At 47.4% G+C, this 15,992-nt stretch overlaps 1 protein-coding gene across 9 annotated transcripts in view; it reads right to left on the reverse strand.

The window, feature by feature from the left end:
- Positions 1–7,535: 7,535 nt before the first annotated feature.
- DYM (dymeclin) overlaps positions 7,536–15,992 on the reverse strand; it is a 352,035-nt gene continuing 343,578 nt past the window's right edge. For 4 of the 9 annotated variants that reach the window (XM_045042248.1, XM_045042249.1, XM_045042250.1 and 1 more), the window contains 2 exons: positions 12,221–12,313; positions 7,536–7,938 (listed from right to left, as the gene is read on the reverse strand). In XM_045042248.1, the coding sequence (XP_044898183.1) occupies positions 7,789–7,938; positions 12,221–12,313 (243 nt within the window). In that variant the 3' untranslated portion in view covers positions 7,536–7,788. Of the gene's footprint in view, positions 7,939–8,941; positions 9,077–12,220; positions 12,314–15,992 lie in introns of those variants that run through there. The other 5 variants (XM_045042254.1, XM_019815247.2, XM_045042256.1 and 2 more) reach the window with 2 other exon arrangements.

Genomic DNA, 15,992 nt, shown 5'->3' on the forward strand with positions numbered 1-15,992 from the left:
TTCATGCTCTGAGCTGTTAGCACAGAGCTTGATGCGGGGCTCAAATCATGAGCCATGAGATCACGACCTGAGCCAAAGTCGGACGCTTAACCAACTGAGCCACCCAGGCACCCCCACCCCCCACCCCTTTTTTAAAAACATTGTCGCACTGGGTTGAGACCTTAGGTACTGTTTTTCTCCAACATACAATGAAGCTGAAAGAATTTTACAGTGGACACCCACACACTATCTAGATTCTACCATTCTGGATTTTACCAAGTTTACCAAACTTATTCTAGCATCCATCCATCCATCCATCCATCCATCCATCCTTTTTCTTCATCCTTTTTCTGTTTTGTTGTTGTTGGTGTGTGTGTGTGTGTGTGTGTGAGTGATGCATTTCAAAGTGGTTTCAGGAATCCCTGACTACTTCCCCCTAAATACTATGCCCTGCCTATTGTCACCCAGTATCATTTTGAATAGAAGATATGTTCAGGGACCTCTTTTTCTTGCTCCCAATCTTAGGACGAAAGTTTTTGATATTTTAAGTAGGATGTGTTCACTCCACGTTTTTTGTGGATATCTTTATCAGACTGACATTTCCTTATCTTTCTAGTTTATGAACATTTATATCACCCAATGATTGTTGAATTTCATAAAAAGTGTTGTCCGCATCTGTTATCATTGACTTCTCCCCCTTCATTCTATTAATGTGAATGGCTCTGATTTTTTAATGATAATCCAATTCAATCATGATGTATTTTTACACATCGCTTTTTATCCCTTGCTGGTTTCTGTTTGCTAACATTTTGTTTAGATCTTTTGCATCTACAATGATGAGAGAAGCTGGCATGAAATTTTCATTTTCTATACTGTTCTTGTCAAATTTTTGATATATAAGGATATACTGGTCTCTTAAGATGAAGTTGGAAGGTTTTCTATCACCTAGAAGAGTCTGAGTAAGATTGGCATTATTTTTCTCTAGAAAATTCACAGGCAATCCTATCTGGGCCTATAGATTGCCTTGTGAGATTTTTAAATTATGGATTCAAATGTAGGATGATTCCAATTTTCAAGATTTTCTTCTTCCTTTTTTTTTTTAATTTTTTTTCAACATTTATTTATTTTTTTGGGAGAGAGAGAGACAGAGCATGAACGGGGGAGGGGCAGAGAGAGAGGGAGACACAGAATCGGAAACAGGCTCCAGGCTCTGAGCCATCAGCCCAGAGCCTGACGCGGGGCTCGAACTCACGGACCGCGAGATCGTGACCTGGCTGAAGTCGGACGCTTAACCGACTGCGCCACCCAGGCGCCCCAAGATTTTCTGATGTCAGTTTTGAAAAACCACCTTTAAAAAAAAACTGTTCATTTTACCCAAAGTTTCAAAATGTCTTAATTGTATAATTAAAATGTATAATTGACATTATGAAAACAGCACATGGGTAAAGTGGACAGTTTGATTAGCTTTACATATGTGTATACTCCTGAAACATCACTACAATCAAGACTGTACCATCTATGGGGTGCCTAGATGGCTCGGTTGGGGGAGCATGAGACTCCTGATCTCGGGGTTGTGGGTTCAAGCCCCACATTAGGTATAGAGATTACTTTTTAAAAACGATTGTTCAATTTAAATTTAAAAATTATTAGTATTCATAACATCCTCTTAAATATTTTTAACATCTGTATGATTTGAAGTAATTTGCCCATCTTCACTCTGATACTGACTATTCCTCTGGCCCCCCTCCCTCCCTCCCACCCTTTCTCCTTCCTTCTTGACCAGTCTCGTTACACAGTTACCAAACTCTTAGTCCTTTTAGAAAGCCAATTTTTAATTTTCTTGATTCCCTTTATTCCCTTATTGCATATTTGTGTTCTATATTTTGGCTTTTGTTTTGGGGTTTCACTTTTTTTTTTTAAATTTTGAGGTCATTGTTTTTCAGCCTTATTTTCTAACATATGCATTTAAAGATATAAATTTATAAGCACAGTTCTAGTTGCAACTCAAGTTTGTTAATAGGCTTTTTAAGTATTTAAAAAAATTTTTTTAAACATTTATTTATTTATGAGAGACAGAGAGCACAGGTAGGGTAGGGGCAGAGAGAGAGGGAGACACAGAATTGAAGCAGGCTCCAGGCTCTGAGCTGTCAGCACGAGCCGCGAGATCATGACCTGAGCCAAAGTTGGATGCTTAACCAAGTGAGCCACCCTGGCGCCCCAATTTTTTAAAGTATTTTTAATGTATATTTGACAGAGAGAGCGAGCAGGGGAGGGGTAGAGAGAGGACAGAGGATCCAAAGTGGGCTCTGTGCTGACAGCAGAGAGCCCATTGTGGGGCTTGAACTCATGAACCATGAGATCATGACTGTGCCGAAATTGGCCCCTTAACCGACTGAACCATCCGGGTGTCCCTGTCCATAGGTTTTGATATACAGTAATTTTATTACTCAGTTCAAAATATTTTAGGCGCACCTGGGTGGCTCAGTCAGTTAAGCTTCCAATTCTGGATTTTGGCTCAGGTCATGATCTCACAGTTTGTGAGATTGAGCCCTGAGTTGGGCTCTGTACTGACAGCATGGAGCTTGCTTGGGATTCTCTCTCTCCCTCTCTCTCTGCTGAATTGTTACCTCTTTCTGCTAATTGAATTGACTCTTTTTATTTCTAATAATGCTTTTTTTTTTTTGCCTTAAAGTTTACTTCAATATTAATAGATCTACGCCAGTTTCCTATGACTACTGTTTGCTGGATGTATGTTTCTCCATTCTTTCCTTTCAAAATTTCAGAATTTGTTTTAAAAAGTGTCTCTTGTAAAATAGCATATGATTTTTATTGTTTAAATTTATTTTTAAAGTAAACTCCATGTTATACATGGGGTTTGAATTCAAGGATCTGAGATCAAGAGTTGCATGCTTTACTAACCGAGCCAGCCAGGCACCCCTATGATTGTTACTTTTAAAGCTAGCCTGACAATCTTTGTCAACAATGGAGCATTGGCCCATTTACATTTAATGTAATAATGGATTTATCACACATATCTTGCAACTTGCTTTCTATTTGTTCCACTGTTTTTCTTCTTTCTTATCCCCTTTTGTATCTCTTCAACCTGTCACTAAATTGGTTATTCCATCTCCTCCAATTAGTTTCAAAGTCACACACTCTTTTACTAATACTTTTTATGACATGAGTTCTTGATTTATCAAAGTGTAATATTAAATGGGATTTTTCTTACCCCTCTTCTTGGATGATGCAGGGGGCTTAAAACATTTAAACTGTATGTAAGCCCTCTCCATTTATATACCTTTGCTTTCATGCGTTTTAATTTGATATATATTTGGAACTCCACAACACCATTACTGTTTTACATCATCGGTACTTACGTTGACCTGTACTTTTCTCATTTTCAGTGCTCTTCAATCCTTCCTGAAACTGTCCCTATAATTGGTATCATTTTCTTGTCTGCCCTTAAAACACTCTTAATTTTCCTTTAGGATATGTGTGCTGATGAATTCTTCCAGTTGTTTGTCTAAAAGTGTCGTTTCTTCTTCTTCATTCTTGTAGGATATTTTGCCAACTAGAAGCGTCTAGGTTGGCAGTCATTCTCTCTTGGCACCTTAAAGGCATGATTTCACTGTCTTCTGCTGTTTCTGCTGAGAGGTAATCCCACCACTACCACTACTGGTGGCTTTAACATTTCTTTTTCTCTGGTTTTCGGCAGTTTTACTATGATGCGTCCAGGTGTGGATTGTCTGTTTTAGTTATTTATGCCCCAGGACTGAGGTGATTTAGAAGCTGGGTCACAGTATCCTTGAAGGACAGTCTGCTGATAGGAATGGAGGACTAGGTAATCTAAACCAACCCTCCAGCTAAGAACTTGGAAATCTGGCCACAAATTTAAAATTTTGCTTGAAGGTATGTGAGAGCCAACAGGATGGTGAGGTATTACCTGGTCAGTCACATGGGACTGTTTTTCCTCTGGGGTGGGGGTGGGGTGTCTTTGCTAATTCCAGAGGCTGTTGTCTGAGTAGCTGGCACTTTCAATACCCTTGTAGGGGCACCTGGATGGCTCAGTCAGTTAAGCATTCGACTCCTGATCTTGGCTCAGGTCATAATCTCACGGTACATGGGTTCAGTCCCACGTCGGGCTCTGCACTGATGGCGTGGAGCCTGCTTGGGATTCTTTCTTTCTCCCTCTCTCTCTGCTTATGTTGGGCTCTGTGCTGACAGCTCGGAGCCTGGAGCCTGTTCTGGATTCTCTCTCCCTCTCTCTCTAACCCTCTCCCGCTTGAGCTGTCTCTCAAATATAAACAAACATTTAAAAAAATTTAAAAATACGAAAAAAAAATAGCCTTGTAAAGTCAGGAGAGTCATGGTTGCCATATATGACCTGACCAAAGGGAGGGGGTGGGGCAGGTCCTGGTGAATCTCCCTTGCTTTGTCCCCATATAGGGGATATCCCCCAATGGACACACCCTAATGCAATTAAATTGTATGCTGTATTAAAGTTCTTAAAAGATAAAACATGTATTATTTGCTATGAATTGGGTGCTATAATCCATTCCTCAGCTTTTCATATTCATATGAGGCTTGGAGCTTCATCAGAGAATAGAAACCCTGATCTCCTTAACTCCTGAAGGCAATGTAGGACACTGGAATAGCCCTGAATTTGGCATCAGAAAGCCCAAGGATCAGTCCCTAATATCAGGTGGCAACTACTGAAATTGCAGGCAGAGTGCCTGGGAGGGAATTAAGAGACCCAAAGGGTTGACCTTACAAACCCAAGCCTATAAAGTATGAGCAAGTAGCACAATTCTACTTTATGACTCTGGAAAGGAGCACAGAGTGACTCAGTTACACAGAGAGATTTAATGCCTAAGGCAAAACCCCAGCTCGCCAGAACCTAAGGGCCAGTATGTTGCCTAAAGAGATTCAGAAATTCAGTGGAAGTATCCCCCACTCCACTGAACTTCTCTCTCTTTACCTCCGCAAGCTTCAGGAAGTTGCCGAGTGTTCTGACTGATGCTGGTCCTATGTTCTTTCCTCTCTCCACCTTCCTCCTCCCCAGCTCCTGTGATTTCCTTCCAGAGCAGTGTCCTTTCTGTGCTTCACCTCGGGGACCGTCTCAGTCTTTCCTTTCTTGGTCTTTGTCCTTGAGATCTTTCACACCCCTGCTGCTGTCTGAAGTTGAATGATGGCCGCCCTGTGGGGCCAACACTACAAGGCTGTTGTTCACAGATCTGCCAGCACCAGGCTGGATGGGTGACTATGGGAATCAGAGGCACCATTTTGAAGCTTTTTTGCACATGGCCTTCAGCTCTTGAGAGGGAAGGTGATATTGAGAGGGTCCCGTGCTTTCCAGAAGAAGCATCATGGCGGAACTCTTGGTTTATGACACAGTGTAGTAACAGTTCCGTATCTTGGGTAAAATCAGGGGCTAACTCTCATCCAAACACGCGACGGCCTCTGCTGCCTCATTCTACACAGTTTTACTTTGTGGAAAACAGATTTCTAAGCAAATTAATGCAAGCGTTAACTCAAGGTTATCAGTTAAATTTATTGTCGTAGTAAATCTTTCACAAAAATCGAAGAGACTCCTGGTGGGTTTCCAGAGCTGAGGCAGGGCTGCACTGGTGTCTGGGAGCATGTGCTCACGTACGGCATGAGGCCGTAGCCACGGCCGGGTTTTGAGGCCAGTGAGCACTCCCATTGTTTGGTTAATTAAGGGGGGGGGTGGGGGAGAGGAACCTGCTGAGAATGGGGCTTTGGAGGCACCTCGGTGAGCCAGGTGGCCCTCAGGAGGGGGCACTGCAGGATCCCCTCAATCAAGGGCTCCCTGACTGACTTTTGGGGGGCCCTATTTCCTCCTGCCACAAGAACGCACGGTCCTGCAGCCTGGTGACAACCCCACGGCACTGCCCAGCCCTCGCCCTCCAAGGACAGGTCCACGGTCCCACCAGAGGTTCACTTGCTCCCCGGGACCCTTTTAAAATTCTGTGTTTTGGTTTAAAGGAAAAGGAGGCAAATCAACATGCTTTGGAAACAAATTCCAGCTGGGTCTCACTTCCCTGTGGGGGGGAAAAATGTTGCTACCTAAAACGAAAATCGTTCAGAATGTGAGGGTTGATCCTTCCACCTTCAAACCACCTCTCCCACTGGGCTGGACTGAGCAGGAGCTGTTAACGTGCCTCATCTGCTGGGCTGAGGCCCTGTCCGCGGGATGGTAAGTGAGATCCACGAGGGTCTCCTGCCATTTGTGGAGACAATTAAGAGGGTCTCCTGCCATTTGTGGAGATAGTTAAGAGGCCTGAACGGAGCAAGGCCTGAGGAGACAACAGGCAAACTGCACCTGCCTCCTGGGTCTAGCCACCAGTGACGGCCCTTCGTCAGTCAGTCAGCCTCAGGGAGCCTCAGGGGCTCCAGCATCGTCCTGACGACAAGGAAACGGCCTGGTGGGCCGCAAAGCCCCTGAAGGGAGGGAGCAGCCCAAGCTTCTCACGGGTGGAAGCCACACAGGTGTGCACTGAGGTGCTGGTGTGTTTCTGACCTTTCCAGAGCTTCGTGTGACTGGAGATGGCTCCTCTCAGACCCTCTCACATCGTGACGGCCCAAAATGACTCTGGTCTCCAGCCCGGGGAACAGAGGGACAGGAGAGAATCTCGTTCCTCGTACAGACTGGGCAACAGCAGATTGAAACTGGGTGCTTGGTCTCATCTGGGACCGTGTGCTTTCTATGGGGAAAAGCAAATTCTTTCGTGTCTCTGAGAATGGAAATGAGGCTCCTCATTCCGGAACTGAAATTTCCGCCTCACGGAACTGCCACGCTCTGTGAGAGGGTGGTCGTGGGCTCAGACCGGGCCTCACAAGGACCATCCCACTCTGCCCTCAGTGCCTGCGCCTAGAAGCTTCTTCCTCCAACTCAGGGTCTAAAAGGGTTTAAGCAAAGTCAGAAATGAAGAGAAAAACATGTTTTTCATCTCATGTAGAGTACTGTATTAATCAAATTGGTCTCCTTTTCTCCTATTAGTCTGGTTGAAGAAAAAAGATTGCTTTCAAAATGAAACTTTTCTTTTCCCAATGATTAATACAGAGTAGATTAACTTAATTTGTGCTAGACTCCAATTTAATTCAGCTACAGCTCAGAGGCCAAATCCACAGAAAAGCTAATCTGAACTTCATGAGAAGGAGCCATTTCTTTTTTTGAGAAAGATGCAGGGGATCTGACCTAAAGGCTTCTATCCAACTGCCCGGCCATAGTGTTTATTAAATCATGGGCCCTCTGAAAGGCAACCCCTCACACATGTGACTTCACGTCCTCACCAATTCCCGTCTTGTCATCTTTTCAGGTATTTCTTAATGTTGAAAGAAGCACGCACGCGCGCGCACCCACACACGCAAACACACATACTCCAAAACAAAAATCTTGAACATGCGAAAAAAAAAACAAAACAACCCGAAACAGAAAACCCACCGTATATACTGGTGAAGTGTTATATGCCTGAGGCATCAGGTTCCCGGAAAAGCTCTAGATTTTTGGTTTAGAAATAAAATTGCGTGTGGAATAGCAGGTTTTTGCATTTATTATTGTCGGGCACCCCCCTCCCCATTTTTTTGCACTACAATCTAAGCTGAGCGATCTATTGCCAACTGGGCACCAATTCTCCAAATCCAAGTGTGAAAGGGAAACATGCTCGGGTGATCCTCTCTGACGGAAGATACACCGGGCAATCTGTCTACTTCCGTTCCCCAGAAAGAAAATAGTTAGAAGGGCTGCTTGGCTGGAGGGAGGCGAGGGTGGGACGTGGCGTCCTGCCCTCAGTCGGAGTCCATTGTGAAGAGCTGGATGTCCTGTGGGTTCCAATAGAGGCCTACCGCTGAGTTGTAGACCAGAGACCAGACATAGGGGATAAAAAACTCCTCGGGCTGCTCCTCTTCCACATACTTGAATTTCAGTTCTGGAAATTTCTGCAACAAAAACGAGACGATTTTATAATGTTCCAGTTCCGTGCAAAAGCAGCGGCAGTGTCTCAGTGGTACTGTGCTATGCAGGGAGCCCGCCTCCCTAACTGGTCACGGGCCCTGAGAGCTCTAGGGGCTTTACGGGCCAGTTTCCGGATGACTCCTGAGAAGATGCGAATTACCCACAGGAAAGACACGTCACCCTGTCAGTACCTGTCCGCTAATGTCGGTCTGCCGAGCGGAGCAGGGACCCGAACAGGGGGAGAGGCGGGAGGACAAGAGTCAGACTGGGCTGACAGAGGGCTCAAGGAGAGACCAGCTGCCGCACAGGCTGAGGGCTGGCTCTTCTTGAGGGACTTTGCTTTCAGGGCTGAGTCGCCTTGGAGATGAGCGCTCTCCCTCCTGAGCCCTGACCCGCAGGGGCAGGCACGTGTCCACAGCGGAAGGCCGGGCCGGTTCCGGGGCGGCAGCTGCTCCGAACAGCTTGGCCTTGGCCTTCTCCTGGGGGCCATGGTGAGGTATGCGGCCTCATGGAGGGAGGCTGGGGGATTCCTCACTGAGGCTCCGGAATCGCCCAGGTCTGACTCTGTGCACATAGCCAGGGGGACCCGGCTGGTAAGCAAGCACTGGGCCTGTAGCGCCTCACCAGGATTTGGCCTTTAGGTTCTCTAATTCTACCCGTGCCAGGGCAGAGGAAGTGGTTCTCATTCCAGCAGCCTGAGGGGCTGCTGGTCTCGAGGCCCCCGGGGCGTCCTGGAAGCCTCTGATGGGTCTGAGAAGGGGGCTTGGTGAGAACGCCTCTGTGCAGGGACGCCTCCGATCACCGTGTGGAGAAATGGAGGGCACCTGGCAGAGGCAGAGATAGGCCTGGCCCGGGGCCGGGGTGGGGGGGGGGGGAGGGGATAGACAAACAGGCCTAAACTAAGATGGAGGAGGGGGGGCGGGCAGGAAAACCACCCAGGCACCCACCCATCCACCTACCGAGTTGTAGGGATTTGAAAGCAGCATTTGCAATAATTGAGACTCAACACCTAAGTGCCGGATCCTCGGCGTTCCAGCAAGATGAGAGAAGGGCAGAGTAAGCAGGAAATGCTTCTGGCAAGGTGAGTTCTGAGTTAAATCTTGAAAACGTGTATAGGAATTCCTGAAAGGGGGTCACCCTGGTCACGGATGTTACTTCAACATACCACACAGAGCCCGGTCCCATCTGTTACAGCTTTAATGAAAACCAACTCTACTCCACGGCTCCAAAGGCGTTATGTAAATACAGAATATACACAAATGGGATTTATCAGTGGCCCGAACTCCAGCACCAGCATACCTACCCCTACAGCCTCCCTCACGCTCGACGTACCCCATACTTTAGAGGCCTTTGCAGAACTACTGTGGTTTAATGAGAACCCCAGCCTTTTCAGACCGGGAGCGTGGCGAATCAGTTCTTCGTTACCATCAGTGGAGGCTGGAAGTCTCGGAGTGTGCCGACGGCAATGCTGGTGACTGTGACGCCGTAGGCCACAGTTCCTCCCCCCACCCTGGCTCCCCCGGGCAGTCTGGCTGACCAAGTCTGGTCAGCTAAGGGATGTGGATGAATGCCGGCACTTCTTGAGGTGACTGGCATTCAGCGGGGCCCCCTGGTGTGCCATCCCCTTGCTGTCTGCTCCCGAAGTCCCCCTGAGCCTCTCCCACTCTGGGCCCGCATTCTCTGGGTGCACCGAAACCGCTCAGCAGCTGGGGGGGGGGGCCTGGGCCCTTGGCACCCTTGCTGAAGCTCCTCACACGCTCTGTGCTGCTTCCGGCCTGGCCCGGGGTTCTCAGGTAGGAGGGAACAGAGTTCTCGGAGGTGGCAATAAGTCTCTGTCACGGAAGCAGGTGTCTTATAGGCTGCAACACAGTGCCGTTCTCTCTTGTGAAAAACCTGTATTTGTGTGACTGAGCGCATGCTGTGGTCACCACGAGGTCTTGACGGAGCTGATCCAGACAACCCCACTAATGGAAGCCCAAGTGGGGCCTGGAGGCTAAGCCGGTTCTGAGTCACCCGGCCCGTGGGGCAGTGTAGGTCTGACTGGGTGGGAAAGTCTGTGTGAAAACGGACACAGGGTTGAGGCCACCCTAGTGCTTTGTCCCGGAATTCAACTCTCCGAGGCTCCGCAGAACCCCTCAGGGGTAGTTCCGTGTTCTTTCACTGCATGGAACAGAACCCGGCACACCACTGGTCCTTCGACAATTACCAAACCACAGTGATGTCCTAATCAAGAAAGAATGAGGGGTTGTGTTTGAAGAGGAAATTTACCCCCTAATAATAAGGATGAAAATCCTAGTTCTCAGAATGGTCTCAAACTTGAGAAAACCTCTCCCACTGACCCGGAGAGAAGCGAGGGGCTGGGGAGAGGCGGGTACAGGGTGGTGGTCTGGAAAGCTCAGAGCCCCTACATTCCCTCTTTCTGCTGGAAATAACAACATCCTACATTTCTAAGTAGTAAGGTCACCAATACGATGCACTTGTTGTTAGAAACAGAAGTGACTAAAAGATGTGAAACCTTTTCTCCATCCAGGGACATACTGGGGTTTTTCCTATGAAGGAGGCAGGAAAGGAGGTGAGGCCATTTGCGGGAGGCTGTTCTCTGCATCTCTGAGGGTAAAATGGCAAAGAAAACCAGAAAACCAAATGCTTTTGTAAGAACTCCTTCCAGCTTAATTAAAGACACTTAGGCAAGAGTCGCTGAGTGGCTGGCACTAGGTTCACCTGCCCTCATGATTTTGGGGGATTCTGATGACTCTTCAGTTAGAAACAGTGATGAGTCCAAGCCTGTCCTTCGATCATGCGGCGGCCCCGCGACTATCCTTCCCACCACCTGATCAAGCAGAGCTGAAAATGCCTGGTTTTCACTGTGGCTCAATGAGTTTATGTCAAAACAACAACCCATCTCATTCTGGAGTAGATGGAGTACACAGAGTCTCAACAAGGGAGGATACCCAGAGTGGCAAGAACATCTGAAATATAGTACCTAATAACATACGGAAGACAGTATATAAAATGGCGTCAAGTTTATCTGTCAATACCAGGCATGTATTTTATTACGAAGTTTTTCTTCAAGCTGACCAATGGTTATTTCTATAGAAGTTCTCCGTAAAAGCATCATCAACTCTGAGGCTATGGCGAACATAACTGATCACCTATTGTAGGGCGGGCCCATTCTAACGCTTCACATTGAGCCACTCATTAAATCTTGGAAGTACCCAGAAAAAGCACCTGAAAGGCGCTGATTCCTTCATTCGGCAAATGTGTACTGAGAGCCTACTGCGTCATGAGCACAGTACTAAAAGTCTAGCTGAGCAAGACGTGCATAATCCTGGCAACTCAGAGCTCAAAGTCCAGCCGCGGTAGCTGGGTGACCTGGGACAAATCTCACATCCTCACCCAGACTCTTACAACATAAAAGTTTACCGTGAGATTTTGATTTCGACCATCTCGTCTCCTTCACAGGGCTGGGACAAATCTGATGAGCTGGTGGCAGTCTTGGGGACGGGCTAAATATCTAACGGTCCCGGGCTGTTCTGTGGGTTGACAATAGAGGGCTTTAAAGGCTAAGCCTCCCAAATGCTTAACACAAAGACAAGCACGAGGCTGTGGCCGAGCTGCTCTTGTGGCTTCCGAGCTTGTGGCTCAGCGGGTGGAGGTTCGGGCACAGCCCCTGCCTGTGCTGGCTCGTGAAGGCCACGGGCCGGACGCCTAAGTCATCGTCGCCCGAGGGTGTGCCACTGGACACAGGAGAGGTGAAGAGCAAGCGCGGACGGAACAGCATGAACGCACTTCTATTACCGGCAGACCCTGAACACCGTGGACAGCACCCACGCTCGCCCCCGAACGGACACTACGGGCTCCTCTCTCCTCAAAGGGACACGTGGGCCGTGAGGTGCTATTTTGGGGGTTCTTTGCTCAGAACTTTTCCCCGGCACTTTTTTTTAAAAGGTTCAGAACGGAGGATAAGTCATAATAGCAGGAAAAAAAAAAAAAAAAAAAAAAAAGAGCATGTTCCCTAAAACTGGCTAGACACATTTGAAAGCAGGAGGTAAAGAGCTACCTTTTTTTTTTTTTTTTTTTTTTTTTTTGCAACGAGTTGTTTTTAAGGCCGTGTACTGGGAACATTTTAAAGGGGTGAAATAATAGACAGAAATTATAACAGAGTTTTGGAAACACTATTCAGTCAACCTGATTGAATGTGAACGCAGCCTCTGTATGACAAGCCGTGCACAAGCTGCCTTTAATTTGATCCCCTCTCAAATTTACCTGTCTCGCTACAGAGAGCCAACATGGTTGGAGATTTAAATAGACATTCTCAAAAATATGTGCTCCTCTAGTGTGTCTTAGAAGTCTTGAGAGCTAAGGAAAAGAAAGACAAAAGGTTTTATTTAGCACTAATGACACTGGGGACACATTTTGTCAGGATTCAGTCCAAGAAATGTCATAGTCTGAATGTCAGATCAACAACCTAGAAAAAAATCATTCTTTATGTTCCTTTTCAAGCCTGTGGAGAACAATAATGCCATCCTGTGATGGCTGAGGGAAGTCCAACTTCCTCACTCGAGTGTCTTCATTCTGACTGGGCTTCTCGGGCCCCGCCAGGCCTTCCCAGCTCTGACGTCTGTCCGCACGCTCTCTAACCGCATCTCCTCTTGGACTTCTCAGGCCCCCCCCCCCCCGCCGGGCTCTAGCCAGAGGCTGCCGGGTGGCTGTGCCTGAGGACTGCTAAAACTCTGGGAGAGCACAGGAGGCATTCTGGGGACACGGGGGCTTTGACTTGATAGTTATGGCAAGAATCTTCTGGACCAGGCTAGCAGAGGGCAGAGTGCTGTTCACCTTGGGCCTAGGCTCTTGCCCCGTTCTTTCTGAGACAGTTGTCCTGCGATTCAGCTCAATAAGGAGAGAAAACCCGTCTCTCAAAAAGCTTGGAGCTTGGTCTCAATCCAAAGCTACTTACAACAATCCGGTTGTTTTGATTTTTGGAGCCAGAGGTAATGCTAGACTCTCAAGTTTGGCTGGAATGTTTTTATCAGCTCCAGTGAATCAACCCACCACAGTGGGACATCCGGACGCCCAGCCCAGAGACAAAGCAAAGGTCTGATTTGGTGATTGAGACTTGCGTATAACAAGCAGACCAAAAGCTTTAAAGACCAAAAGCCTTTCTGCTGTCAGTCATGTGATTTGGTGAAAACCCACAGGAAGTTCAGTGAGCAGACACAGGGCTCAACTACAATAATTTTTATTACCACGAAAGTTCAATGGAGTTTTCCCCCTTCCCCCTACAGATTATATAGATAGCACCAGAAACTCTAGCAAGCACCTGGCACGGCTCCAGAAATTTAGTACAGCTTAAACTCAAATAGCTACACAGCACGTTAAAGAGAGTTCTTTAAAAGCCCACATTTAGCCTCTGAAGAGACGAGTGAAAGGTGATGGTCAATCGCAAGGCACCCATCACTGCTGGCGGGGGGGTGGGGGTTAGGAGGGAGGAGGTGGGTTCCTGTTAGCGCCACACGTAAGCGTCTGCGGTGGGCAGGTTCTGTGCACATGAAAAGCAAACTGGTTTCAAGATCCTGCTGCAAGACAGCAAGGTAAAAGCATTCACAGACAACGTTTCTGTCTGGGGGTGCATTTGGGAAGGGTTATCTAGCTTCCCTCCCCTTCTTACCCTCATATGCCACGGCTGTGCAACATTGCCACCTTCAGCGATGGGGCCTTAAGTTAAATGCTGGTTAGGCACCAGCTGCATACAATGTGCTGTGCTTGAGGCTGTCGAGGAAGGAGAGAGAAATAATGGATGTTCCACTAACAGGGGGTATAATTTGAGAGGGATAAGAACAGAGGGCAGCACGGAATATGGAAGGACAGTGCCCCAGGAGGGTTCCCTTCTTGGTCCATCTGGCTAACACTGGGGTCGGAAGATGTTAGATGGGCTCAGAAAGCAAACTCCAGGAGAAATAAGGAACAGACACTTGAAGCATCTGTATTCAGCTAAATTACCATCTGCACAAGCCTGGACTGCAGTCTCTTCTATGTGTAGTAGAATGAGTTACAAACGCTATCAACCAGTATTGTTACTTAACTGACAAAAAGAAGACGGGCCCTGGTCTATGAATGACAGCAACACTGAACGTGGAGTTCTAGCTTGTGTGAATTGCAAAATCGATGAAAAACTGAATTCAAAATATAGAAAATTATAAAGGGCTACTTCTTAAAAGTTAGAAATTATGAAATACAAAGCTGAAATTAAGGAGTCCATGATGAGGGTGGCTCAGAAGACAATCACAATACATTGCATAGGTGGGAGCAGTCTGGCTGGCCAGGAGGGGGGACTCTCTGGGAAGTTAAGTCACGACCCAGGAAGAGGGTTATGGGTGAGTAGGCACCTGTCCTGGCAGCTTGGGCGGGGTGGCCAGCCACCCCTCGCTCAGGACAATGTCTTGTCTTGTTACCTGTGCAAGTGACACAGCTTCTGTGACCAATGAGTGGTCAAAACACTTTAGGAAACATAGATGGAGAGAGTAGAAAGTTGAAACCTGGTGATGAGCTCCCCATAAATTTACCATCACGTCATCGGCCAGAATCTGAAACTCGCTTGAGTGCGAAGCCTGAGCAAATATCCCTAGTTAGACTCTTCTCTTACAGACCCAGGTTAAGGGGATCACAGAAAGAAAGGTATCTTTAGTTTTGAATTTCTCCCTCTCTGAGGGCTAGTGCAGTGGCACAAAGGAGAAGGATGGATGGACAGGCTCTCCTGTTGTTGCAAACGTTGGAGAAAGGCCCCGACACATGGGTTCTGACCTGCAGGGACAGGGCTGGGGACAGGGAACCGGCACTGCACGTGGAGAGACCCTCATGAGCCAAAAGCACACCCCTGGGCCTGGCAAGCAGCGTGGGGCCAGCGCACGGGCCCTGAGGCCAGCCGCCATGGTGTTGGGAAGATGGGGGGGTGGAGACAGGGAGGCTGGCCTTGAGGGCCGGGATGACGAGTCCATTCATTTGGTGAGAGAACAGGTTGGGGACTGATATTTGTAATTTAACGGCTATTAGCTTTGAGGCAGCAGTCTGGATTGCTAAATGTATAAACTAGTCAAGAAGACTGACCTGCATTATTGAGTCAGTGCACCTGTTTCTAAGGCAAATCAATTCCAATTCAGGAGGCTGGGAGGAGGAGGACGTTTTGATTCCAGGGTGGGCGACAGAGGGCCAAAGTGGAGCACTTACTGGCAGAACTCTTTTTGTTGGAAGCAGGCTTTTGGGCGAGTGGGTGGTGGCAGGAATTATCCCCCTGCAGGGGCTCCTCAGTTTGGATAGGGCCCGGCTAGCCGGCCAGGAGAGTGAGATCCCAGAAAATAAATACGCTACCATTAGATGCAATTTTAAGTAGAATACGAGCTCCAGGAGGGCAGAGATTCTTATTTTTCCACTGATGCGTCCCCCAGTGCTGAGAATACTGCCAGGGCTTTAAGAGCTGCTTGCTGAATAAATGAAGGAAGGAATAAATGAACAAATGTGTACAAACTGCTGTTTGCAGAAAAACCCAGAGTTCTTAGTTGGGGAGCGGGGGCGGGGGAGAGTTTGGAAGATTGAGTATGGCACACTAGGTGAGTTAGTGGATTAAGTGTCTCAATTTATTGGGAGCAAAGTGAGCCAGATTAAGCCCGTGTCACTTTGAGAAGCCAATGAGCTGACTCACTGGGGTCTGGGCGGCAATACTTCAAAGCTAACAGATTCATTTACTTCTCAGATCGCCACACTCCTTGCCTGCCACCATTCTGCCGCGTCCGATTCTTGCCGGTAGAAAAATCCAGCTCGTGGATAATGGATACTGTTGACATACACGATTAATGCCCTATTTTATATTTCAGAATCTATCTAATTATGGAAAATGGGGAACTCTTTGTATATCAGTTATAGTCATGGACTAGACTGGTGCATAATATGTAAATGGAGACAAATTCTACTTTTAATCAGTCCTTTACTGTTTACTCTTGCCCAGATTATGGTATGGCCAGATGCCCTCAAATTAACACTTAAG

Source organism: Felis catus, chromosome D3 (genome assembly GCF_018350175.1).
Source record: "Felis catus isolate Fca126 chromosome D3, F.catus_Fca126_mat1.0, whole genome shotgun sequence".
Lineage (NCBI taxonomy): Eukaryota > Metazoa > Chordata > Mammalia > Carnivora > Felidae > Felis > Felis catus.